Below are 27,690 nucleotides of genomic sequence, written 5' to 3' on the forward strand. Positions count from 1 at the left end.
TAACAACGGGAGACTGTGTGTTTGTCACTGGCAGGTATAATGTGGCCATGATAAACCCAACGTGGTGTCTCTTAAAGAAAAGAAAAACCTATTTAAATTCTACACACTAATATAGTTAACTCAAGAGCGGATAGTCATTAAACAGTTATAACTTTCTAGGCGTCTGGCTGGGTTGCGACGGACCACTACGTGCGGGTGCGGACATGGAGACCTCGGCCAGTTTAGTCGCCAAGGACACAACTGGGGACTGTGCTGTTATGCGTGTCCAACATGGCGACTGAAATCCAGGAAGCGCTCGCCTATGTCAGACAAAATGTGTCTGAACTTCGTCATCTTGGCAAGGAATGGGGATTGAACGACGCAGAGATAGAAACATGTGTTCAGCGAGCCATGTCGATGAAAGTAGACACAAAGAAATTACCTAAAAAGAAAGATCGCGACTCCCAAGCAAGAAAGTTCGCGGCCCGGAAGACGTGGTCCCGATGTCGATGGTGCTTCAACATATGTTTTGGACTGGCAGGGGTGCTGTTTGTCGCGACGACGGTGGCAGCGGGCGTAATGGCATATCAAGCCAGGTCAATTTTCCCCTCTCGGTTCATTCTCCCGTATGCTTACAACATAATTAGGGCGATGCGTCTCAGCGTGAGTGTTCCGCTTCAGCAAGCATTTCGCATTGACAGTAAGTGTTGATTTGTTTGTTTGTAATCGTAAATGTCAGAGAAATCGTCGTCTGCTTTGTTTACTATCTGTTTGTTTGTTTGTTGTTTAACGCCGCACTCAGCAATATTCCAGCTATATGACGGCGGTCTGTAAATGATCGAGTCTGGACCAGATAGTCCACTGATTGACATCATAAGCATCGATCAACGCAAAGGAGATCGATGACATGTATCAACCAGTTCAGCGAGCCTGACCAGCCGATCCCGTTAGTCGCCTTATACGGCAAGTATGGGTTGACCGAATACAGCGTTATACTACTTTGTCTGACACTGATGTAAAAGTACAACTGTTATGATTAGGACTAGGACCATATCTACATAACTAGGATGGTACGCTTATTATCTCGATAGTTCATTTACAATGGATCATCATACTATATGTTCTGTCACAACCCATTAGAATTATTACTTTTTATGTTTACTATTTATATTTTACTTGGAGTAGAAAACTTAATTGTGCTCTTTTCTGTACGTGTTATTAAACATGCAAATTTGGGCAAAGTTGTTTGTCTTGAAGATTAAGAATAAAAAAATAAGTTGGTCTAGCTGGTTAAGCTAGTGCTCTTAGTCCAACAATCTCATTGTGCAAAGTTGAGTCCCTTAGCCATGCCAGGATCAGTTGCTCATGGGTTCGAATCCTATATGCCTTGCTCCAGAAGCTTGGTCGGTGCATGTTTAGATACAAGCCAATTGATGTTTTTGTTTGTTTATTGTTCAACACCGCACTCAGCAATATTGCAGCTATGCATGAAAGACGTACTGTACTAATGTCTTCACTTGGACCTTTTCTTGTTCAAGAGTACTACGACTCGGAATGCCTCATTGAAAATCCCATGTTTAATGACCCTTCAATGGACTGCATGAACTGCCAGCAGATGAAGACGGCACAAGAAATGACGGCCACAACTGAGTTCGACCTCTCCATTGTTTCAGGACCAATGGTTTTCAGGGTAATCGTCTCATCCTATTTAAGAAGGATAAATAATAACCTTTTATATGAGTTGTCTCCCTTTGACAGTCATGTCAACCATTCACACCAAAATGTAACACAGAAATATAATTTGTATAATAATCTGTTTAAGGAGTTTTCTCCCTTTGACCGTCAAGTCAACCAGTCACAGTCAAATGTACCACAGAAATACAATTTGTATAATAAGAACCATTTTCAGTTGTCTCCCTTTGACTGTCAAGTCAACCATTCGCACTCAAATGTTCCACAGAAATACAATTTGTATAATAAGAACCATTTTCAGGAGTTGTCTCCCTTTGACTGTCAAGTTCAACCATTCACACTAAAATGTTCCACAGAAATACAATTTGTATAATAAGAACCATTTTCAGGAGTTGTCTCCCTTTGACTGTCAAGTTCAACCATTCACACTAAAATGTTCCACAGAAATACAATTTGTATAATAAGAACCATTTTCAGGAGTTGTCTCCCTTTGACTGTCAAGTCAACCATTCACACTAAAATGTTCCACAGAAATACGATTTGTATAATAAGAACCATTTTCAGTAGTTGTCTCCCTTTGACTGTCAAGTCAACCATTCACACTAAAATGTTCCATAGAAATACAATTTGTAATCATTGAGAAGAAAGTTTGTCATTATGTTAGAGATGTTGCCCAAACCACAAAATTTGATAGTAATTTTATTGATTTCATACATGTATGGGTTCTATTCATTGTTATCGAGTAATATATTATTCACATTTACGGTTTAACAAACAAAAAAGTCAAGGTTGTGGAAAGAGACACGACGCAGAGATTGGTATTTAAAGTTTATTGAATCTATTGGTAAATAAAACAAATTACGTAATACCCACACGAAGAAGAAAGTACATGCAGCTTTCTTCTGTTAGTTGGGACGTAGCCCACTGTGACAATTGTCACAAGTCCTACGTCTGTGTAAGGTCACTAGTGCATCTAGTAAACATAGAAGTTTCGAACAGGACAGGACTCATAGTGTGGATCCGACTCAAAATATGCCATGCGTTAACAAGCTATTGCACAATTTTGAATATGTTTTGCGGCTGACATTTTAATGCAATGAGAATAGCCCATGAGATTAATAATTATTTAACACCAGTGCTGTAAAACAGGGAGGGCCAGTTTTGCCTTGATGATACATCTAGGTTTGTCAGCACCATACCAATACTCATGGATTTCACCAACGTGGTGAATGTCTAAGACCTGCATCACCTCAGGCCACTGATTTACAAGTTGTGACATGATGCAGGGCCTCCAGGCTCCGGTACATCTCCGTGACGTGTGGCAAGTTTTACACAAGTTCAAGGACAACCACATGCTGGCCAGACATCCCCTGAAGAGTACAGCCGACTGGGCACAGTCTACAAGGGATCTTGCTCGACCAGATTTGCTTGACAAAATAATTCAGGAGGAAAAGTTCTCATGTAACTGGTAGGTATCCCTCTCTTACTGAAACAGGTCCATACTATTATACAAAAATGAATCTATATAATGATTTAATTCAAACTTGAAATAATTAAATTTTCGTTGTGTTCATGGAAATTCCTGCATTCTGATTAGCTGAATTGGTCACGTGTTATTGCATTCATTTCCCAATGAATGTAAAAAATTGAGCCACGCCCACCGCTGCGCACTACTTTTATTACTGCGGAATGTCGGGGAATCCCAATATTACAGTCGAGGGAATTCCCTTTCTGCTCACGTGTATCGTCATGCACAGGACATTTAGCGACTTTCATGCATATTCATTGTCCAAACTACCCTTTGAAACCGAAGGCCGAGAATGAATGAAACAGCAAACGTGCAGGCTCGCTCGCCAGTTTTTTTCCCGCTCGCCTCGGTTCAACTTTCATATCTTCGCGTTTCATTTCTAACTAGCATTTCTCCAACTGTTTTACCGTAATCAGAGAAGTAATGTTTGAATCACGCAGTAAATGACCATGTTATTTGAAACAGCCGCCTTCTCTCGGACATATTTCTTCCGGTTCGTTACAGTCTGACTGTTGCAAGTCTTTTCGCCTCTTGCCTTAATTGGCAGGTCAAATGAACATTGTTTTAATCTCACTCTCCGTTGATTGGCTACTGACTGTGTAGGCGTGTCAAGTTATGTGCATAAATTAAATGATCACCTGATTCATGTCACGCCACTGTATGTATTCCTACACCTGGAATGTTCATCAATGCCGTCATTTTTGTCTGTTTTGATATATGCAACTGTTTTGGGTTAAACTATTGTAGATAAAACATGTTTTACGTTGTTGAATTTAATTATAAGCATTGACTGTGTATTTTTTTCGGTTCATTGAGGTATGAATCGAAAAACTGATGTGCAAACTGTATGAATCCGCGTAGCGGATTCTTACAAAAGTTTGCACATCGGTTTTTCGATTCATACCTCAATGAACCGAAAAAAATACACAAAAATAAACCGATGTGCAAACTTTTGTAAGAATCCGCTACGCGGATTCATACAGTTTGCACATCGGTTTTTCGATTCATACCTCAATGAACCGAAAAAAATACACAGTCAATCCTTAAGTAAATACATAGCCGAAAAGGCTGCATCAGAGACATGAGGTGTAGTTGTTGTTGTTTCCAAGTTGTCGCGGGAGCAAAAGTTCAAAACAATTTTTATTCTGTCAGACATCATTGCAGTTTCAGGCTCATACATGGTCAAATATTCTCTTTCAAGTCATGAATATGTCACATGAATGCAAATATGTACGTAAAACATGATGGATCACCCAAGGGTGCAGCATTACACATGGAAACAGTTGAAATACATCAATCTCACGCAATCGCAGACAGCTCCGTTATTTGCAGTTTGCAATCCGACCGCATGGCACTTTTTTTTCCCAAGGGACGTAACTCTAGTAAAAACTCTAAATTCTAACAAAAGCTCGATCAACAGTGGTGTTTGTACGAAATGCTTGTAATAATGTGCTGTTGCCATTCCCAGATCATTGTAGGTACATGTGTCAGCACCAGGGGGAGTTTGGGTCAGAGTTCTTCTCCAGCAACCGATGCTGGTCGTAAGAGGAGACTTATGGGATTGGGTGGTCATGTTACGTCTCATCATACCCTAACTGCGTGAACACACAATGCCATTAAGAAAGTAGTCGTATGTAACAAATGTCATATTTGGGATAACACTCTCTTAGTACAGTACAGAATCTAGTACTTTCTAAATGGCATTGTGTGTTTATAGCTTTCGGCCATGGGAACCGTGCAAATTTACACTTATCAGAGGGGTACACAAAGTACATGATCTAGACTACCAGTTGTCAGACTTTCATTTTGTAGAAGCCTCAGGGCTGAGTGTGTGAGATCGCTGACTTTTTGTGCTGGCTATTAGGTGCCTAACTCCTGGCAGTGTGGGTCCGAAAGTACTAGAATCTGTACTTTACTAAGAAAGTGTTATCCAAATATAATATATGTTACCTAACTGTGGATCATGTGTGGCTATTTTTCTTAAATCACTGGATTGTCTGAGCCAGATTTGAACATTTACAGGTTGCATTTGTATAGCTGAAATATTGAATACTGCAGCATTAAACAACAAGTTAATATATAAACAAACAAACAAACTTGTATTACTTTTATTCCCAGCTATAGAAATTGGGGATTTTTATAAGACTGGTGCAGAGGACAAAACTGGTTCCAGTATGTTATATCTAAATTGTTTTATGATAAATATCTTGGACCCATTTACATGTGCTGTTAGCTTTATTCAGTTCTAATTTGTAGCAAGATTGAAGCATTGAGACCTGGTTCAGAATTATAGCCCTCAAATGTTCTAGCATTGAATTTCAGTCTTACTCTTGTCCTCAACACAATTTAATAGTCGCGGGTTAGAGGACTACCATGAATTTTGCTGGCTGAATTCCCACCAGGACTAACCCAGAAAGAAAGATGCCATATTAGCAGCGTCTGGACGTATTGGATACACTGTGTTGTGTATTTATCGTTAAAGATATCATTCTGACAATTTATTCACTAATTTCATGAAAAGAAAACAATTGCTTAAAAGTACCAGGAGATCTAGGTCAATAGGAAAAGGGGAGTAATCCCTTGACTTGTCATTAAAATGGAGTTGTTAATGTTTCAAAGTGATTTCTTAAAAGCACTGGGAAAACTAGGAAAAAGGGAAAACAGTTTGTGATGACATGTCAGTGAGTTGTTTCCCTTGGCCCTATTGACAGTGAGTTGCTTCCCTTAGCCTATTGGTCTACAAGCTCCGTGACACCTTCGTTACACTCTCTGTAACATCGCTGCCACCAGTGTGGGCGCGGCCATTACAAGAATCTTGAAATTTGCCCTCTAACCCCAAATGTAGTACCGTTTATACTTTTGTTTATGTCTTTGGGAATGCCATCATAGTGAATTTTGAAAAGGTTTACGACTGACCATGTTTTCCAGGTGAATTTACTTTGTTGTTTGTATCATCAGATTGGTTCGAGATTGCAGACTAACGGAAAATCAACCAACTTCTCCCTTACATTCTTACTATATCAATAACATGATAGTTTTAATGAAATAGAAATTCAAATTGACAAACAAAGAAAGTAATTTAGCAGGGGTAAGTGTATTCGGCGTAACGACAGTCTTCACTCGTTTGTAAACATAACAGTCATTCAGTTGCGAGTTCAACTCCAAGCATGGTTGGGTTTACCTATCACAGTGGGGAGTTTTGACTGGTGCAGTGATAGTATAGAGAGCTCTGCAAACGGGCTATCACTGTGAGGAGCTTGATTGGTCTACCACAAAACCCTACTTTGCAGGTTTGGTTTAATTATTGATGATTTCTGAAACAGTAAATAAACATCAAATCTCCAATCAACACAAACTGAGATTATTAATAAATCTAATATCAGATCCAAACAATTTGTGAAAAATACAGCAATTTACCTTGATATCATTACAATAATTGATCTGACCTGAGGGAAAAATATTAGAAATACTCTTCCTGAATAAGTTACTGCTGCATTGTGCCTTGTACAGTATTTTCTTGTGTATAATAATTTATCATCCAAAACTGGCTCCCACAGGAGATATCCTTGGATAAGATCAAGCGATATCTACATTGTTGATATTGCTGCAATGAAATTGCATCACAATGCTTTGCAGACCATTGTGACATCACTGGTTACCATGACATCACAATCAAATGACATCACTAATGGCTCAACTACTGAAGCTGTAAGCAGTACTTTTTACACTCAAGACATTGCTTATTACTGTCTACAAACTGAAAATGTTCGAAGAATGATGTTAGATGATAAATAAAATCTCACTCGAGTGTCTTTTGATATAAAAAATATCAACACTCATTGATTAAAGTGGAAAAACTCAAACTCGTGTTGATATATTTGATATGAAAAGGCACTCAGTTGAGATTCTCTATATGTTTACGTGTCAGTGTATCTGACAGTTTGTAGATAGAAGGTTAACCAGATATGATTATTTACAGGAGGTTTTTTAAATGGCTGGAAAGTAACAGGAGGATCTGTTTATCGTAAATTTTGATGTATAATAATGATCATCATAACTATGGTAACCTCATGCAGGGAGAGCAGGGATCATCTGTTTCATGGGCAGCTTATGCGAAGTCTGTTTCCGAAAGTGTCGGTCATTCCGTCCAATTCTGAGATTTGTCTACAGAGGAACATCTTCATTGACGGAACGGGTGCACAACATAGAAAACTTGTAAGTTTAGCACCAAACTTTCTATATTTTCATATAGTCTGCACTTTCATATATCCATTAGAAATATCTACACTGACATTGGCCTCATTTGGATAAATGTCTAAGATACCACCAAAGCCAGATCAAGACAGAGCACAAGAATACTGTAAGTTCCTCCAGATTGTCGTGGTGCAGTGTGGTAGCCAAATGGTGAAAGTTTTCACTTGTCACGCCGTTCATTTCCCAACACAGGTACAATATGTGAAGCTCTTTTCTGGTATTCCCGAAACACTTAGTGGAATAAGGGTCTCGGAAATCCTCAAAGTGAGGAACAGCTAACTGCATTCCAGTCCCCCCAAAACTCCCGCTATCAGCACAGTGATATTGCTCAAATATTCCTAAAATGGGGGTAAAACCATACTCACTCACTCGAGATGGTCGCAAGGACTGGTTCATATTCTATGTTGTGTAGAGTGAGTGTGTGTGGATTAACGCCGCTTTTAGCAATATTCCAGCAATATCACAGCAGGGGACACCAGAAACGGGCTTCACACATTGTACCCTTGTGGGGAATCGAACCCGGGTCTTAGGCGTGACAAGCAAACGCTTTAACCACTAGGCTACCCAACCGCCCCTATATGTTGTGTAGAAGCTGTGTGAGCAATTGGATATGTGTGTACAACTTGTACCAGTTCTGTGATGAATAATGTTGTTTAGTCACAAGTACCTCATTTAATGTTAATAATGTTTGTGATGCTCTTATATATTTGTATGTGTTTATCAATGAGACCTTGTTCTGATGTAACCCAAATTTCTTTAGGGATATCAAAGTATAATATAATAAGTATAATATGATAAAAATAAATAATCTGAAATATCTTCTTTTTTCATTTAAAATAATTTCGCAATATTTGGAGGGAGACAGTGCTGCCATGCCGGTTAGCTCATCAACCATGTGAGCGTGGAAATGAGTGTTTATCAAATTCAGTATGTAAGGGGGTAGTCTGACATAGCTTTAGATGTAAAATGGAATGAATTGAAGCAAGTATTGTTCCTATTGTTTAAACATGCCTGTTTTAATTAAAGGTTTTTGGAAAATATATTATTGTAATGACTTGCCCTGTTGATGCCTTGCGTAAGAGTTTTGTTGTATATTCGTGCTGTTTCCAGCCCGCCAGCACACTGGGAGGGTACAGCTGGTACGCCCAGGGGACGGGCACGCGGACCCTCGTGTTCCGCCCACACCAGGGATGTGATGACCTCTGTCAGCCCGTGAGCGTCACCGTGAGGGAGGGAGATATAGGTAGGACGCTTCTGTTTCGTAGAATGGCTAGTCCCATTGGGGAGTCGAGGTTAGAACTGGTTCCCAGCAACAGGGCACAGTGACTTGGTTGATGTATGGCATTGTGTCCTGGTGGCATGGATCATTGCTCATGATATCAATCACTGGATTGTCTGGTCATATAGCTGAAATATTGCTGAGTGTGGTGTTGAGAGCAACACATAAATGATCATGTAGCAGGTATTACTTAGAAAAGTTTATTTGCTCTTTAAATATCAAAACAATGTTCTTATATTGTTTGGTAGGCATTACTTATAAGTTGACGGATGACAAAGTAGACACAATTTGTGTATAACAACTTCTTTGATACTGTAAAGGCGACATTACGGTATAGATCCTTATACCGTTGTCAAGCAAGACTGCTTTACAATGGTATATGGATCTATACCGAAACGTGGCCTTTACAGTATTAAAGAAGTTGTTATCCATAAATTGTGTCTACTTTGTAAAGTTCATATATAGACCAAGTAAATAACATTCTTATTTCTTGTGACTTTATCAAGAATTACCGGATAGGGATTGAGGAACTATTCTGAAGTACCAGTAGGTTAAATATTAGGTTAAAAAAAGGACTTTTTCAACTCATAATGTAAATTGTAACATTTGAAACCTTTGGCTGATGCTGTTGGATTCAAATGAAATGTTTGTGTAATGAATACTCAATAACACCTGCAAATTTGCAAACACATATCTATGTTAAAGTATGGGAGTTACCACCGACTTAGTGCTAAATCGCTTTGTGAGATGAGCCCCAGGGCCTTAATCAGGGATAGAAACTAACATATTTAGTTCACTAGTCCTTATATTGATAATATATAGCAAAACCCTTAAAAATGGCAAATTTCTACTAGTCCTTATGATACCTTAACTATAGGGCAGTTTGGCAAGGACTACAGGACTAGTGCCAATTTCTAACGCTGCCTTAATACTTACTACTGTTTTGTCTCCTGAAAATAACATTTTTGCATGGACACAGATTTGGGGGATTTTATGAGTGATTCCGTGGTTATTTGCAAGCAAGATATATTTCTGTAAATCTGGAAGCTTGCAGCACTTCTGTCAGGGGGAGCAGTGATTTACAGAGGTCATGAGGGATGCAAGAACATGTTTGCATCATTTCAGGGTATACTGCGGAAAGACTCTACATTTTCATCACATCATCAATAGGCAATGTTTTTTTGCCAAGGGTTATCTCCCTTGGGCTGTTTGTCTGGCGAAAACATGGGATTCTATTTTATTGCATGGAAGACGAACATTGTCTTATTGAGTTTCACGAGGTTCTAATTTCAAATAGGTTATGTTCATAGGCAGCTATGTCAAAACGAGCTAAACAAATACTGGAAATCAGGTTTTCTACACTCATTTGTATTTAAGACTTAGATTTGTTAGAAATCTCTTTAAACAGCTTTTGGGGTTATGTGAAGCCGTTCTCTTTTAAATTCTCATGGAGAACACACACACACACACACACACACACACACACACTCACACACACACAAATCTAAACTTTTCATAGCAATGCGCTTGTATTTCCCACTCAAACTATGCAAAACAAATAAGTGCAGGATCTATTGTATTTATCACTCAATAGTCCATTTCTGCCGTTGGTGTGCACAAAATATCTTTTTTACAAATAGAAAGGATTTATGCAGTTTTCTCCAGGAATATAGAACCTCTTTAGGCGCTGCTGAAAAGATAAAACAGTCTATGATCTTCATTGCCAAAAATGAGAAGGTCAGATGAGAAAATATTATCTACTTACAGAATAACTTACAAGAAACTATGGATTATGTCCCGAGTGAATTAATTGAAAATTTGAAAAGAAAAAAAATCAACATCATTTCACAAGCAACAGTTAATCCGTAATTCCTAGTTGTGAGTCGGATATATTATATGTGACCCATTGTCTTTTTTCTGGAACAATGTTGAAAAGCAGAGGCGCCAGCTGAGACAGTCCTTTGTTTGAACTGTGTCGCATAAAACTGTCTGTGACGTCATGCACTACAGAAGACATCATCTTTAATTATTTGTGACAATACGTTGATGTGACGACACGGTGGACTGCTTCATAAACAGTAAAAACAATGGATCAGTTGATGTGAACTAGCCAATCAGCATGAAGCAAAACATTATATTGCTCAAGGAGAATTCCTGAAAATAAACACACCAAATGAATAACATCAGTATGACAGTGTTAATTGTCTAAATGAACATAAGTGTTCACGTGAAAAGGGAATTTTGGGGAGCAAAACATGAAAACTGATTTTGTGCTATTAATTATTATAATTGATACTTTTTAATCAAATACATCCAGTTATGAATTTTATACAAAAAATAAAGTCTTAATTTCACAGAAATAAGCCTTTGCTATAATTTTAACTCAACCAAAACTCACCATGACTTACCTCCCTTTGAGTATGACTGATGTCCGCTTGACTGGGCTCCTGTCTATCTTCATATATTTATATAAACGAAGTAAACAGTTGGTGGATGATTTTTCATTTGCGGTGATTGAACGACACTTAACATAGTGGGGCTGGGACGAGTCCAAATTTAATACCCGTGTATCCAACCCCCTATTACCCGACCCTACCCGGGTACCCGCGGTTGGTCTCAAGAGATAGGTCCAATTGGGAATAGTTTGACCGTAACCCTGGCAAAATGTATTAAGATACTTGTATAAAACGATCTGGTCATGCATACACTGAAGTTGACTGACTTGTGAAACATTACACAATTAGCCTTTGATGTAATAAACTATGCATACAGACCTTATCGCAATACAGGTTTGTAAATAGACATGTCTATGAGAGGACTTTTTACATGTAAGTGACTTTTGTTTTCCTTTAAAAATTAAAACCTTTTTAGTTTATGACTTTTGTGTTGTTATTCTGGAATCCAGAAGTCTGAGCTCTATATTTGTAACCAACAATGAGGTATGTGACCTTATGGGTGAACAATGACATTTTGACTTCTTGTCATATTTTAAAACTACAGAATCTTAGAAACACAAAAATACTATTCACAAGCTTCGATTCATATTTATTACAGACATATGTAACATCAAACATTTGGTTTTGAAATAATGTTTTTGTTACATTACAAACTAACAAGAGAGAAATAAGAAATATTTGTACCTTATTTTTGCGATTTTTACTGATGTAAGATGACGTCAAACGTCTCTATGACGTCACAGCACAATTGTATAATCTGTAAAAAATACTTTCAACATATCAAACTAGGGTTACAATGATGGTAGGAGGTTTCAACAAACGAAGTGAATACCACTTCTACTAGTTCTAGTTTTAGTAGCGCTAGTCAATACTATAAATTATCACACCTAACTTTTTCAGTTTTTGTTGAATGATGTGTGACTGCTTTTAGGCCAATGAATATGGTTGAAAGATTTGTATTACAGTAAACTACAGTTATAACGAACATCATAAGCATAGTTTGTTATATAAGCATATGTACAGAATATAAACAGCAAATGGATGGGACCAAAAAACAGTTTGTTATATCCGTCAGTTCATTATACCGTATTTTCTTGATGAAAGTGCACACTTCTTCTTTTTTAAAAACACAGCTGTGTAGAAGGGGGTGCGCATTATACACGCCATAATGAGATTTGATGTTTTTTCCCCCAACACAAAGACATTACCGTGAGCATGTAACACCTGAAATACCATGTCAACAAATCGGGTTGGTTGTTATGGACGTAGTTTACTGTATGTAATAACGGCGTTTGTTGTTTCAGTGTTGTTCATGAGTGGCGCCATGGATGTAGAAGTCACCGACAACAAAGAGGAAATCAGCATCAGCTATCTTGGACACATGCTGCCGGAGCTGCCGCCACCACCGGCGCCTGACACTGCAGACCAATGAGTCTTGTCCAAAAAACACCTCCTGCAAAATAATTTCAAACAAATCATTGACGTTCTGTTAAAACACCATGTCTTGTAACTCCAGAAAAAAAATATTGATCTTGATTAATTGGTATCATTACTAGATGGGCCTAGTTCACAAAGTGATACATGTGTTTTGGACTGGGACGATACACCACTTGTGTGATCAGATACGTATCACGATACCTTGTTAACAATCCGATATGTATCATGATACTTGCACGTGCTCTTATCTGTTGTGTGTAAGCCGTCTTTTTCATAGACAGGATAGTCAAATACCTGGCATGTGACGATTTACAGTTGGCAGTGTCAAGTATGGCACAATGGATGAAAATATTTATGTTTTCAATGCTAATTTTCAAAACTAATTAGTGTTTGGTGTAATAGTTATTAAAGCAAACATTTGAAGTAAGAATGATATTAATTACTTTGTGTGCGACTGTGATTGATACTTGTATCAAGAAGTAAAAAATGCATCAGGGTATCATCCCACTCACAAGTCCAGTGCTTGAACAGATTCTGAGACAGCTGTAGCAGCAGTAAATCTTTCTGGAATGGGCCCTGGTTCCTGTTGGGGAAAATAGTTCTTGGATTGTCTCTGTGAAAGAATGTTTGGGATAGTTTGGAAAGTCAACCTGAGATCTGTTTTTGCTTCAGACCAAGACCCTGTAAGTACCTGGAAGCATTATGTGTGTGCTAGCTACCCGTTGATAAATCCATGGAGCTGTATTACGCTTGGGTGAAATATAGCATTCCACATCTTGTCAAGAATTCCTAATGTTGTGAACTCCATCTTTTTCTCAATTGATCATCTCATTTTTGAGGAAAACGATTTCTATTTTTTTATGTAACTTGTCTTCTATACAAATACCCTGTTTTAATGTAAATACAACTGAAGAGATATTTGAACGAATGAAGTATTATGAGTGAATATTTTGAAAGAGGATATGTGAAACTGTTAAGATGTCACTCTATGTATTAAGTTGAAATTTGAATTAAACAAATGAAGATATTCTTGATTCTGTTATGTTTTTTTGTTCAGTGAGTAAGTTGTATTTAATGCCGCTTTAATAGTATTCCAGTTATATCACGGCATGTCAGCTTAATGTGGGAGGAAAGCCCGAAGTGATGCAGGTCTCAGACGTTTACCATTTCGGCGAAACCAACGAGCATGGGTATGGTGCTGACAAACCTAGAAACATAATTGCGGCGAACCGGGATTCGAACCCACAATCATAGGTTTTTGGCGCGCCCAACAGATGCAATCAGCACAGCGACTGGGGGCGCCTTAGACGACTGGGCCACCCGTGACCCTTTCTTTCTTTTTTCTTTTTTCAGAGATTGAAAGATGTTAAATGAAATACAATTAGTTTAATGATCAGTATTTAGAGGGTGGAGTTGTAGAACCTGAAGGGAACAGTCATTAACATAGGGTGAGATGGACTGGAATGTCGGGAGTGTGTCCACTTCACAATCCACACCAGAGTGAGGGGCCAAGCACATGTTTTACAGTTGATAAGTAATACATATTCCATATCAACAGTGAATTAATATAAGCCTTTAAGGTGTGGCCATTTATTACGGGAGTCAAGGTCAGAAATTGCTTATCCATGACTGTCAACAGGTTATCTATATGTTATCCATATGTCTTCCTCTACAGACCCCCACGACTCTCCTTGTGAATACATCACTGTTTTATCATTTCAAATAACATCAACATTTCTGTGTTAGAGTAGCATATTTCTTTGTTTCAATATAGTTATTTTAAGCACTCTACCAATTTGTATTTTTAAAATAATATCTAAATATTTGCAAAATGTACTGTTATGATGTAATACTTATAATGGTGGTCTGTCAAACAAAGGGAATTGTTTCACCAATCAGGATTAAGCAAGCCTTGACAGGTAAATGAGTCACAAGTTATTTCCCCACTGTGCTCACCAAGCTAGACTGACAGCCATGATATAACTGGAATATTTTTTTAAAGTGGCACTCATTCAAAAAGATAGCTCTCACTACTATTCACTTAACTGATTAATGTCCGTGTATATCGCTGCTAGTCAGTCAGGAGTCGAGTGTGACCCATAAGCGTGCCAAAAACATATGGGCCCCGTTCCTCAAAGCGATCTTAGCGCTACGATGATCGTAAGCCCATGTTAAAGTATGGGACTTACAATCAACTTAGCGCTAAGATCGCTTTGAGGAACGGGGCCATGGTCATGGGTTCGAATACAGTTTGCCTTGATTTATGTATCTTGGTTTGTCATACTCATTAGTTTCACTAAAGTGGTAAACGTCGAAGACCTGCATCACTTCAGGCTTTTTTTTCCCACACTAGTTGACACACCAATACCTGGAATATTTTTTAATAATAATAATGGGCCTATTTATATTTCCCTATATCCACACCACAGGAGTACGGGTGGCCCAGTCGTCTGAGGCGCCGCGATTCGCGGTGCAGAGTTGTGTCCCTTTGGCATGTCAGAAACCTATGATTGTGGGTTCGAATCCCGGCTCGCCCCGATTATGTTTCTAGGTTTGTCAGCACCATACACGTGTTCGTAGGTTTCACCGAAGTGATAAACGTCTGAGACCTGCATCACTTCGGGCTTTCCTCCCACATTAAGCTGACACGTCGCGATATAACTGGAATACTGTTAAAAGTGGCATTAAACCCAACTCACTCACACACCACCGGGGCATGATCAAAGCTGAACAATATTAGCACCCTGGTCAATGGATAAGTGTGCACTAAACTATCATTCTCAGCTCCCTAGGGAGTATACAACCCAAGCTACCTTTTAGGTGCTAGAAGGTTAAAAACCACATTGCCATCTCATCCTACTGGGTATCCATTCACTGCTGGGTGAACACAGGTGCTTCAGTGTGGGGCAGGACCGAAGCCCTAGAAACTCTCAGGTGCTACATTGAACCAAACTCACTCACTCACTCATGGGGACAGATATATGTCAGCTGCCTGTGATTACTTGTATGGCACACCTGTGTTCTGTCACTCACCTGAGCTGACCAGTTTGAACAGCCAGATGATAAACATTTATGAACCAGTAAACTGTCAACATAGATGTACGGCTCTGAAAGTGTCGGTGAGCTACAGAGCCCAGATGCTAGTTCATTTATATAGAATGCTAAACTCGCCCCGTGTAACAACAATTTTATGAAACGAGTGAATAGGTACGGTGGCCCACATACCCGCCACTGGTGAGATCATTTTTCACTGTATGCCTCTATATTTTATCTGGCGGCCGCCAAATACTTCCACTGGTGAGATAAAATGTAGAGGCATACAGTGAAAAATGATCTCACCAGTAGAAGTATCTGGCGGCCGCCAGAAAAGTATTTGGCGGCCGCCAGATAAAATATAGACGCATACAGTGAAAAATGATCTCACCAGTGGCGGGTATGTGGGCCACCGTAAATAGGTCTCGTATCTGACGAGAGAAAACGAGTCAGATACCAGAACTATTCACGGGTTTCATAACGTACAACAAACGTATGCATCTTTTGCTAGGTCAATAAAATAATATATAACTACATGTATTAAACCTTTGTTTGATCTAATTGGTTTAAATGACTAGCTTCTTCTTTTTTTAAAAAGGAGAGGCAGACTTGAGCCAGTGGGCAATTTAGCAAGTTTCATTCAAGTCGAATCATCACGGAAAAGGAAACTTCTTTGTTCATTGATCCGACTAAGTGGGTACCATTGTTCTCCATACGAACTACCTGTACACATTCATGAGTTACCCATAATTACGGTAAGAGCTGTCTAATGATTTCTTGGTTTGTTTGTTGTTTAACGCCGCACTCAGCAATATTCCAGCTATATGACCGCAGTCTGTAAATAATCGAGCCTGGACCAGACAATCCAGTGATTGACATCATGAGCATCGATCCACGCAATTGGGATACGATGACATGCATCAACTAAGTTAGCGAGCTTGACCACCCGACCCCGTTAGTCGCCTTTTACGACAAGCATCGTCGCCTTTTACGGCAAACAAGGGTTGCCGAAGACCTATTGTATCCATAAGTCGCTTCGGACGACAAGCATGGGTTGTTGGAGAGCATTTCTGACCTGGAATACTGTTAGTGGTTAAAGCGTTCGCTCTTCAAGCCGGACCCCCCGGGTTCGATTCCCGACATGGGTACAATGTATGAAGCCCATTTCTGGTGTCCCCCGCTGTGATATTGCTGGAATATTGCTAAAAGCAGCGTAAAACCATACTCGCACACTCACTATAAACACACATCCAGGAACTCCCTTTAATTACGGTAAGAGCTGTCTAATGAAGACTTGTGGTGATGATTTGTGAACTGGCTGATTGAGTGGTGTTCCCCGACAGCGTGTTACCAACGGCTGGTGTGTCTGGATCTTGACCGGCGATATACAGGCCGACGTAATAATGCCGTAATATTTCTGACAGCGGTGTAAAATAACATTCACCAACCACATCGTAAAAATATTTTGAGGAAATAGAACCTTTGAAAAAACTCTAGATTCGTGGAATGATGTAGCCATACCTAATAACGTGAGGGTAACGTGCCTTGAGGGTTGTTCCTGAAATGTAAGGACGACCTCTGACCTCTGTACGTGTAGATGAAATGAGTCTGGCAGCTGACGTCAGGTACACACATCACACCATAGTGACACCTGACGTTTACGAGCTACGTCTATTTATAGCGACAATACTCGCAGCTGTAGCAAATGTATGCAACAAGGCAACGACCGCTCTTAAATACAAATAGATAGAAATCTCTTATAGCGAGCACAATGGGTCACTATTGCACATATATGTACGTGATGGGATACATGCGGCCATTATGTGAAGGTATTGTTTTGTAGACAAGCGTGATCAGATAAAAAATATAATATAATGTTTTATAACTGTGACTTTACGTTCCATTATCAAAATAATTGATATCCCCATTTCACGTATAAAAGGGATTTTTAGTGAGAAAGAGACGACAATACCCCGTGTTTGTCGGGAAACCCTGTCTACAGCTGTGGCCTCTTGGTGTGACAGTTACAGTTTATGATGCTGTAGGCGGCGTGGATCGCCTGTGATACTGAGTATACTGGTATTGAATTGTTGGTCCAGACACTATTTACATGTCGGGTGTAGGCAGTATTGTCACACATGTCACGACAGGCCCGATAAGTGAGTGAGTGAGGAAAACCGGAAGTGGTGCAGGTCTCAGGTTAATGGTCGCATACGTCTAGATGTTGCAACTAGTAACGTGTGAGATATTGTATCTAGGTCATTGGCCTAGTTACTTCTATACACCACAACATATATATTTTGAGCGAGGCCTGCCAATCAGCCCGAGTCTTGTTCCCCTTTAATGATATTTTGCACCGATCTTACTTATCTCCCTTGCCTTCAGATTTACCCTGTCACAGCTTGGATCGTGCTTGCTATAACTGTGAACGTGTGAAAGATCGTGTTGTTTCAGACGGAAGGACTGCAACATGTGGCTGTTAATTATGAAATGTCTTGACCACAGCCGCGTACAGACAGACAGTCAGGGATGCTGCATCGGTGTGCATGGGACGAACACATGCACGTGCAGTGGGGGATACTTCATGCTACATGCACGTGCAGTGGGGATACTTCATGCTACATGTACCCGGGATGCAGGGGGATCAGCGTCGTACAGGCAGCAACGAGGATGGTGAAAGGAGGATGTAGCAGAGCCTGATTATATTCTATCTTCAACTGTTCTCAGGAACAGACTGAATAATTTCCTGACGACAAAACTTGTGCACGTATGAGAACCATAAGGTTGTGTCATTCTTGTATGTCGCAAAATTTGTTTTACATATTTCAGTGTCAAACGTGCTAGGACAGTGACAGAACACTATATTTTGAAGATTAACGTATAACATTACAAGACTCTCCTAAGTATAGGACGGGATCCAGGAGCACCATGATGAATTATCCAAGGGACAATGCATTCTCAAAACAGAGTTTAATCACTGAATTGTCTGTCAAAGCCGATAAGCTTTTTCGATTAGGGAAAAGAATGCGCTTAAGCGACGCGGCTATCATTAACTGTTCCAGAAAGGCATTACAAAGAGGTATTTCGAACAGAACATTGTTTGGGCGACACATGGACGTGGTATGTTCTGCCATACACTATCTGAGAAGTCTGCGACTTAGCACAGTGGTGGCAGTGGCTGTGTTAGGTTTGATGACGATAGTGGTTTGCTGTGACGTCATACCCCCCTCGATGGAGGAGTCGCTGTCTGGCTTGGAGTATAAGGTTGCCAGACAAGCTCGCCTGTTCATGGAACCCTACTTGCCCACCACGGGTGCTGACGGTGAGTCCTACCATAACGCCTTCGTATATACTTTCTTTGGTGGTATAGAGGGTCGATGTGAAGATGGGACATACTAAAATACTCATAATAATTTGTGAGTGAGTGAGTAGAGCTGTGAACCCCTATAAGCATCCTTTTAGCAATATCACAGCGGGGGACACTATGTTGGGGCGGTCGGGTAGCCTAGTGGTTAAAGCGTTCGCTCGTCACGCCGAAGACCCGGGTTCGATTCCCGACATGTGTACAATGTGTGAAGCCCATTTTTGGTGTCCCCCGCCGTGATATTGCTGGAATATTGCTAAAAGCGGCCTAAAACCATACTCACTCCCTCACTTCAAACATTGTACCCTTAGGGGAAACCCGATCAGCTTTAACCACTAAGATACCCAACATTATCAGATGAGGTGAATGGAGTCTAACGTTGCGCTCAGCAAGCATAGCAAGGGGGAATTCTAATGTTAGCAATCATATTTATTTCTTAAACACTCGTAACACTTATGAAACACAAACACGGGCCAGGCAGCATATCTAAAACAAAGATTTCACGACATATCCTCACCACGTTCTGTACATAACACATTTGAAGTATAAAACAGTTGGATTATTGTGATCAAACCCAGACATCCTCATAAAATATACATTGTCAATGCAAGACAATATAATCACTCTAGATTATCCACCGAAACATTCCATTTGGCGAAATGGGCAAAATAGTTGTGACTATTATATGAATGGACATGGAAATTGGTGATGACACCAGGTGTTCGCGAAAAGGATAGAAGAAAATGTAACAAGTAAACAACAACATCGAACCTACTCATCAACGACAATGTTGACACTGGTAGTCGGGTCAACCTGTAAATTAACAAAAGATCATGTTACTTTTGCAAACGACTGAAAAAAGGACTCACTAAAGCACTTTTTGAAAATTAATTTATTTCATTTATTTTTGTAACGATTTCAAAGTGTAAACACTTGCTTTTGTGCTACGTGGTAGCTACTCTACTGTTGAAGACTACTGCACATTTATATAGCGACGTGTGTGAGCGTGTGTATGTGTATGAGTGTGTGTATGTATGGGTGTGTCTCTGTGTGTATGTATGGGTGTGTATGTATGGGAGTGTCTGTGTGTGTATGTATGGGAGCGTCTGTGTGTGTATATATCGGTGTGTCTGTGTGTGTATGTATGGGAGTGTCTGTGTGTGTGTGTATGGGAGCGTCTGTGTGTGTATGTATGGGTGTGTCTGTGTGTGTATGTATGGGAATGTCTGTGTGTGTGTATGTATGGGTGTGTCTGTGTGTATGTATGGGTGTGTCTGTGTGTGTATGTATGGGTGTGTCTGTGTGTGTGTATGGGTGTGTCTGTGTGTGTGTGTGTGGGTGTGTATGCATGGGTGTGTCTGTGTGTGTGTATGGGTGTGTCTGTGTGTGTATGTATGGGAGTGTCTGTGCGTGTATGTATGGGTGTGTCTGTGTGTGTATGTATGGGAGTGTCTGTGTGTGTGTATGTATGGGTGTGTCTGTGTGTGTATGTACGGGTGTGTCTATGTGTATGTATGTATGGGTGTGTCTGTGTGTGTATGTATGGGTGTGTCTGTGTGTGTGTGTATGGGTGTGTCTGTGTGTGTGTATGGGTGTGTATGCATGGGTGTGTCTGTGTGTGTGTATGGGTGTGTCTGTGTGTGTATGTATGGGAGTGTCTGTGCGTGTATGTATGGGTGTGTCTGTGTGTGTATGTATGGGAGTGTCTGTGTGTGTGTATGTATGGGTGTGTCTGTGTGTGTATGTACGGGTGTGTCTGTGTGTGTGTATGTATGGGTGTGTCTGTGTGTGTATGTATGGGTGTGTCTGTGTGTGTGTGTGTATGGGTGTGTGTGTATGTATGGGAGTGTCTGTGTGTGTATGTATGGGAGTGCCTGTGTGTGTATGTATGGGTGTGTCTGTGTGTGTATGTATGGGTGTGTCTGTGTATGCATGGGTGTGTATGAATGGGAATGTGTGTGAGTGTTCGTGTGTGCGTGTGTGTACAATAATCTCAATGCTATGCCTTGGACAAAGGCCGACACCACATTATACATACCGGGTACATCTGATGTGTCACATAATCGTACATGTTGGCAATGCCTGAAATCCTACACCGTCAAACCCAGCTTGACTATTCTAATCATTTGAAGATAATAAACTGACAATCCAACCAATGGCATTGTCCAGCACAGTAACAACAGAAAGGGCTATGCTCTATTAAGCAGATAACATTGCATATTCATGATGACGTGAAACTTTTATAGATAACAAGTTCTTTATTGTTTGTAGCTACTTCTTATGGCGTTTAGCTTCATGTACTCTGAAATGTGGCTAACTTAACCAACGTGTGTGATGTTATAGCAGCGTTAAGGCCAGACTAGGCTCGATGTCCATGCATTGGTTGTTGAAAGCCTAATTATCAAAATAATTATATAGAACGTTACTCTAGCCTTTGGGAAAACTTTTGGTGCATGTGACGTTTATCAGCCAGTTAATGTACAACAATTACCTCCCTTGTTTCAGAATATATCCAAGCTGAGTGTGCTGTGCCCAACCCCCTCTACCGCGACCACACCGACTGCGGACGCTGCAGTGGCGTTACACAAGCTACATTGTTACATGGTGTGGCACAACATGACAACACCGACAGCACCGTGGGTCTTGACATGAACGATGACGACGGTAAAGATACCTCCCAAGGAGCTGAGACCGTCTCAGAGAAGGATGCTGAAGAGAACCAGGAGATAACATTCGAATATATTTTGTTGCATAAGGTAATGTGTATCGCAGAAAAAAAGTTTTACAATATTTGATTCATGCTGTCATATGGATGTATAATTTAAAAGTGTTTTAAGCTCACCTACAAAAGATAAATATTAAAGACTCTGATATCTGTGAAGAATGTGGACAAGTGGATACACTCCAACACTATTTATTTTACAGTCATAACGTCAATAGATTTTGGAATGTATTTTTTGATATTTTAAAAGCAGTTTATTCAGATTTAGTAATACAGGGTTATTGCCAGTGTGTCTTTACAGGGTTTATACTAAAACCTTTTCATTCTCAATCTTTTAATTATATATTATTTTCAAAATTTTATGAACATTGTATATCGCTCAAGAGTAATAAAAATTAACTATGTTTTTGATAATGTTTTGAGAACTTAAGGATATTATACACATAATGCGACAAAGTAAACGTTAGGATAATTTAGATTTAATTAAATAAAAAAACTTATTCTTAGAACAAGTTAATTGATATATCAGCTGTTATTTTGGTACTTCTTATTCTAAGTAATGTTATTATCCAACCAAGCCCCATACATCTCGCCATGTGAGTCTGTAAGGGTGACTTGTAAAACCGTGGCAATTATTTTGAGAAGAAAAATAGACAAATAAAGTCCACGGGCATGCATATGGTTCTGACAAAAACATACTCATAGTCCAACAGATACTGTCACACCAAAGGGACGCAATTCTTCACAGCGAATTAAGTCACAGACCAAGGGCTAAGCTAGGGAAAATGTACGTGTAAGTGTAAGGAATAATATTTATTTTTCTTTAACACTCATAACGCTTCTCAAACACAAACACAGGTCAGCACAACATATCTAAAACATAGATTTCACGAAATATCACCACATTCTGTACATTAAACATTTGAAGTATAAAAAGTTGGATTATTGTGATCAAACCCAGACATCCTCATAAAATATACATTGTCAATGCAAGCCAATATAATCACTCTAGATTATCCACCGAAACAGATTCCATTTGGCGTAAAGGGCAAAATAACCGTGACCATTATATGAATGGACATGGAAAGCAGTGATGACACCAGGTGTTCACGACAAGGGTAAAGAAAATGCAAACAAACAACAACATCGAACCAACTCATCAACGACAATTTTGACACTGGTAGTCGGGCCAACCTGTAAGTTAACAAAAGGTCATGAACTATAAAAAGAACACACTAAAGCAAGGTAAGAAAAACGTTCAACTTTATGGATAACAACTTCTGGTTTATTGCATATAGCCATGTTTCGATGTAGATTTTTACACCGCTATCAAGCTGGAGTGGTAACGGTGTAAGAGTCTACATCGAAACGTCGCTATATGCAATAAACCAGAAGTTGTTAACCATAAAGTTGAACGTTTTTCTTACTTATTTTGCCAATCAAACACACTAAAGCCCTTTTTTTAAATCATTTTATTTCATGTTATTTTTGTAACGATTTCAAACTGAAGGCGCTTGCTTTTTGTGCTACGTGGTAGCAACGCCACTGCAGACCTACCAGTGCCCAACGCGTTCTGAGTACTGACAATGCAGCCATTCTACTTTCACTTTTTACTTTCAGGACTCCGCCAGCAGGGTGCAAGTGTCCGACATGATGGCGGTGCTAGGAGAGCACGGAGGCGTTCTCGCCAACACCACGATGGACTGTTCTCCCGTCGGGGCCATTCCTCTCAAGGATGCCTCCATCCACAGCTTTTATTCCAAATTTCAGTCGGAGAAATTATCATGTACCTGGTACGATTCAAGTGAGACAATGTTTGTTTGTTTATTTGTTGTTTAACGCCGCACATAGCAATATTCCAGCTATATGATGGCGGTCTGTAAATAATCGAGTCTGGACCAGACAATCCATTGATATCATGAGCATCGATCCGCGCAATTGGGATACGATGTCTGACCACCCGATCCAGTTAGTCGCCTCTTACGACAAGCATAGTCACCTTTTACGGCAAGCATGGGTTGGTGAAGACCTCTTCTATCCCTGATCTTCACGGGTCTAGTGAGACAATGTATTTCACATGAAATTTAAACATAACTATTATCGGTCTTAATTAGCAGGACAAAAGGACACCTGGGAAACGGGACACCATACGATTAATATTCATTGGAAAGTTATATCAGTGTCCGCACGTTCCAAAAAAAATGAGTGATTATTCCCTGCTAAAGCGAAGTTCGGAACTGCGTTTTATTTTTGAGTATTTGTTCAAGAATAAACTGGAATTTTTTTATTTTGCCAAATATTTTTAAAACAAATGTTCGCTGGACCACATGAATGTCCTGAAAAAAGAGCCGTGAAAACAAATTGCACAGAGGACGCAACTAGCGACAAATGTAAAAGATTGAGAGATATTGTCTCTGTGTATATGTAGTGAGTGAGTGAGTAAGGTTTTACGCCGCTTTTAGCAATATTCCAGCAATATCACGGCGGGGTACAACGGCAAATGGGCTTCACACATTGTACCCATGTGGAGATTCGAACCCGGGTCTTCGGCGTCACGAGTCAACGCTTTCACCACTATGTTACCCGACCGCCCATGTGAACATGTAACTTGGATCATCTTTAAAGTGTACGCTCGTGAACAAAACATCAGTTCACACTGAGATGTCTGTCAGCATCAGCAATATTCCAGCTATATGGCGGTGACCTTTAACAAGCGAGTCTAGACCAGACAACCCAGTGATTGATATTATGCGCAATGTTCCACGCCGTCGGATTGCGCTTTCGTTTGTTTGTTTGTTTGTTAAACACCGTACTCAGCAATATTCCAGCTTTATGACGGTCGTCTGTAAATAATCGAGTCTGGACCAGACAATTCAGCTATTGATATCATGAACATCGATCCGCGCAATTGGGATACGATTACATGTATCAACCAAGTCAGCAAGCCTGACCATCCAATCCATTAAGTCCTCTATTACGATAAACATAGGTTGCTGGGGACCAATTCTAACCCAGAATCACCCTGCTGTGTATATAAACTGAAAGAAAGTGCCAAACTTCCATGTTATGTCTATCGAAGACTCTGTTTTCTACGTGTGAATACCCTGAACGTCCTTGTCCTTTTAGACTAGGTACATATCTGTTATGACATCGCTGTTATTACTGGATGTTTCCATTGACTTCTGCATCCAATGTTTAGGAAAAGCAAGCTGAATCTTGCCGTCGCCATGTTGATGAGGAAGATGTTTCCCAGACCCAAGCTGTTGCCCCCGGAGTCAGAAGTGGCACCGCAGAAGTTTATTTACGTGGATGGTCCTGGGACAGGAAGCAGGAAAATGGTAGCCAGTGTTTGTCATTGAAGGAGTTTGTTGTTTTGTTTGTTTGTATTTTGTTTAACGCCGCACTCAGCAATATCCCAGCTATAAGGCGGTGGTCTGTAAATAATCGAGTCTGGACCAGACAATCCAGTGACTGACATCAGTTGGGATCGATGACATGCATCAAACAAGTCAGCGAGCCTGATCACCCGATTCCGTTACATTCGTCACCACTCGCCCCTTTCCGTAACCTGCAAGAAGACTCGTCCCCCTATCGATGAATGATATGTGCGAAAATACGACAAACCAATCAAAATGCGCGTTAGTCGCCTCTTACGGACCGCCTCCGTGATCTAGTGGTAGAGCGTCCGCCCGAAGAGCGGAAGGTCCGGGGTTTGATCCCCGGCCGCGTCATACCAAAAGATGGTACTTGTTGTTACCCTGTCTGGCGCTCGGCATAATGGGGCCAAAACAAGGACTGGTCGGTTCGGAGTCAGTATACTGTATCTGAGTGTGGTATTAAACTGCGGCATGGTATCTCATTGGGCTAGCACTATAAATCGGCATCAGTCCGGACTAGCACAAGCAGCCTCTCACACACACACACACACACACACACACACACACACACACACACACACACAGAGTCACACACACACACACACACACACACACACACACACACAGAGTCACACACACACACACACACACACACAATAAGGTGCAATTATATTGGACGCGACGTTAAACCGCATTTCACCTCACTTCACCTTTTACGTAAAGCATGGGTTGCTGAAGACGTATTTTACCCCGGATCTTCACGAGTCTACCCGTTGATTGAAATCAATTCTTACGTCTTGTATTGTTTTACAAAACATTCACTCAAGGGGCATCAAGAAGCCTATTTTTTATTAAATGTACAAGGAAGGACGGCGTGGAACATTGCGCATAATATCAGGCACTGGGTTGTCTGACCGCCTCCGTGGTCTAGTGGTAGAGCGTCCGCCCGGAGAGCGGAAGGTCCGGGGTTCGATCCCCAGTCGCGTCATACCAAAAGACGTTGTTACCCTGTCTGGCGCTCGGCATTAAGGGGCTAAAACAAGGACTGGTCGGCTCGGAGTCAGTATACTGTGTCTGAGTGGGGTATTCATGTGAAACTGCGGCATGGTATCACAGTGGGCTAGCACTATAAATCGGCATCAGTCCGGACTAGTACAAGCAGCCACACACATACACGTGTATGCACGTCGCTATATATGTGCAACAATCTTGGACGCGACGTTAAACCCCATTTCACCTCACCTCACCTCACCTCACCTCACCTCACCTCACCTCACCTCACCTCACCTCACTGGGTTGTCTGGTCCAGACTTGCTTGTTAAAACAAACAAACAACGGATTGCCCAGTCGTCTAAGGACAGCAAATCTGTCCTTAGGCGTGCCACAAACTTATGATCGTGAGTTCGAATCCCGGTTCGCTTTCTTTATGATCCTAGGTTTGTCGGTATCATACCTTGCCTGTGGATTTCACCGAAGTGGTCAACGTCTAAAACCTGCATCACTTCGGGCTTTCTTTCCGAATCAAGCTGGTATAACTGAAATACTGTTCAAACCGGCGTCAAACTCACTCACTCACTCACTCACTCACTCACTCGTGCACTCACTCACTCACTATCCATCTCCATGTTTTGTTCATTTTACTATATCAACTTCATGGTAAGTGTTACCTGATCTCAACAAAACTTCAACAAACGGTGAGTTGGAATATGTATATTTTATTGTCGAACCTTGTTTGTTTATCAGAATGAAGGTTTCGCGGACTTCATCTACACCTGGTACGTGCAGGGGCAAGGGGAGAGAACTGTCAAATTTTCACCGCCACTTGAATGTCGAAATGCATGTCGGGACATTCACGTGACGGTCATGGAAGGCGACACACGTAAGTATGGAGGAAAATGTTATCATTTTAAGGTTTAGGAACTGATATGAGTATTATAACATGCTTTTATCATTCTCTCACATTAAAACACCGATTTCTGTCTTTCCAGTTATATTTCCTGGAAATCTCTGGGATGTGAATTTGCTGGCCAACACGAAGTCGACCAGTCTCGCATTTGAGGGATATATCTACATTTGAAAAAAATGAATCATATAAATAATAGTGTTATAATTGTTCTGAAAATGTTTCTGACGACTTTGATACGATCTGAAGTGTTTAATATATGACGCTTTAGACACGCCAAACATCTGCGTTCAATGCTTACCAAATTGTCTTCTTGCGATCAACTCTGATGAATCTAATTTTAGCAGACAGCCATGCTGAGATTGCACTTTATATGCGCTCATTCTGCGATTTCCTTCCATGGAACAGAAACACTGCTTGGAAATTTGATTAGAATTAGAGTTGATTGAGTCCACACCACCCTGAGCTTACGTCATATCGTCTGCACCGACCGCCTCCGTGGTCTGGTGGATAGAGCGTCTGCCTGGAAAGCGGAAAGTCGCGACCTTCCAAAAAATGGCAAACGATGGTACTTGTTGTTGCCCTGCCTGGCTAGTTGTATCGGAATCAGTATAATGTGTCCGAGTTGGGCATCCATGTTAAATTGCCGCATGGTATTTCAGTGAC

At 40.5% G+C, this 27,690-nt stretch overlaps 2 protein-coding genes across 2 annotated transcripts; both read left to right on the plus strand.

Moving 5' to 3' along the window:
• Positions 1–265: 265 nt before the first annotated feature.
• On the plus strand, positions 266–13,585 carry LOC139461734 (uncharacterized). The gene is made up of 6 exons (XM_071243192.1): positions 266–679; positions 1,518–1,669; positions 2,958–3,139; positions 7,276–7,414; positions 8,564–8,696; positions 12,493–13,585. The coding sequence occupies exons 1-6, from the start codon at positions 271–273 to the stop codon at positions 12,618–12,620; spliced, it is 1,143 nt and encodes a 380-aa protein (XP_071099293.1). The 5' UTR covers positions 266–270; the 3' UTR covers positions 12,621–13,585.
• Positions 13,586–18,586: 5,001 nt separating this feature from the next.
• Positions 18,587–27,198, plus strand: LOC139461735 (uncharacterized). Its single transcript, XM_071243193.1, has 6 exons — positions 18,587–18,980; positions 21,528–21,778; positions 23,365–23,537; positions 24,944–25,082; positions 26,865–27,000; positions 27,110–27,198. Exons 1-6 carry the CDS (start codon positions 18,587–18,589, stop codon positions 27,196–27,198), a joined length of 1,182 nt encoding a protein of 393 aa, XP_071099294.1.
• Positions 27,199–27,690: the final 492 nt, after the last annotated feature.

Source organism: Haliotis cracherodii, unplaced genomic scaffold (genome assembly GCF_022045235.1).
Source record: "Haliotis cracherodii isolate W230 unplaced genomic scaffold, xgHalCrac1.p SCAF_15, whole genome shotgun sequence".
Lineage (NCBI taxonomy): Eukaryota > Metazoa > Mollusca > Gastropoda > Lepetellida > Haliotidae > Haliotis > Haliotis cracherodii.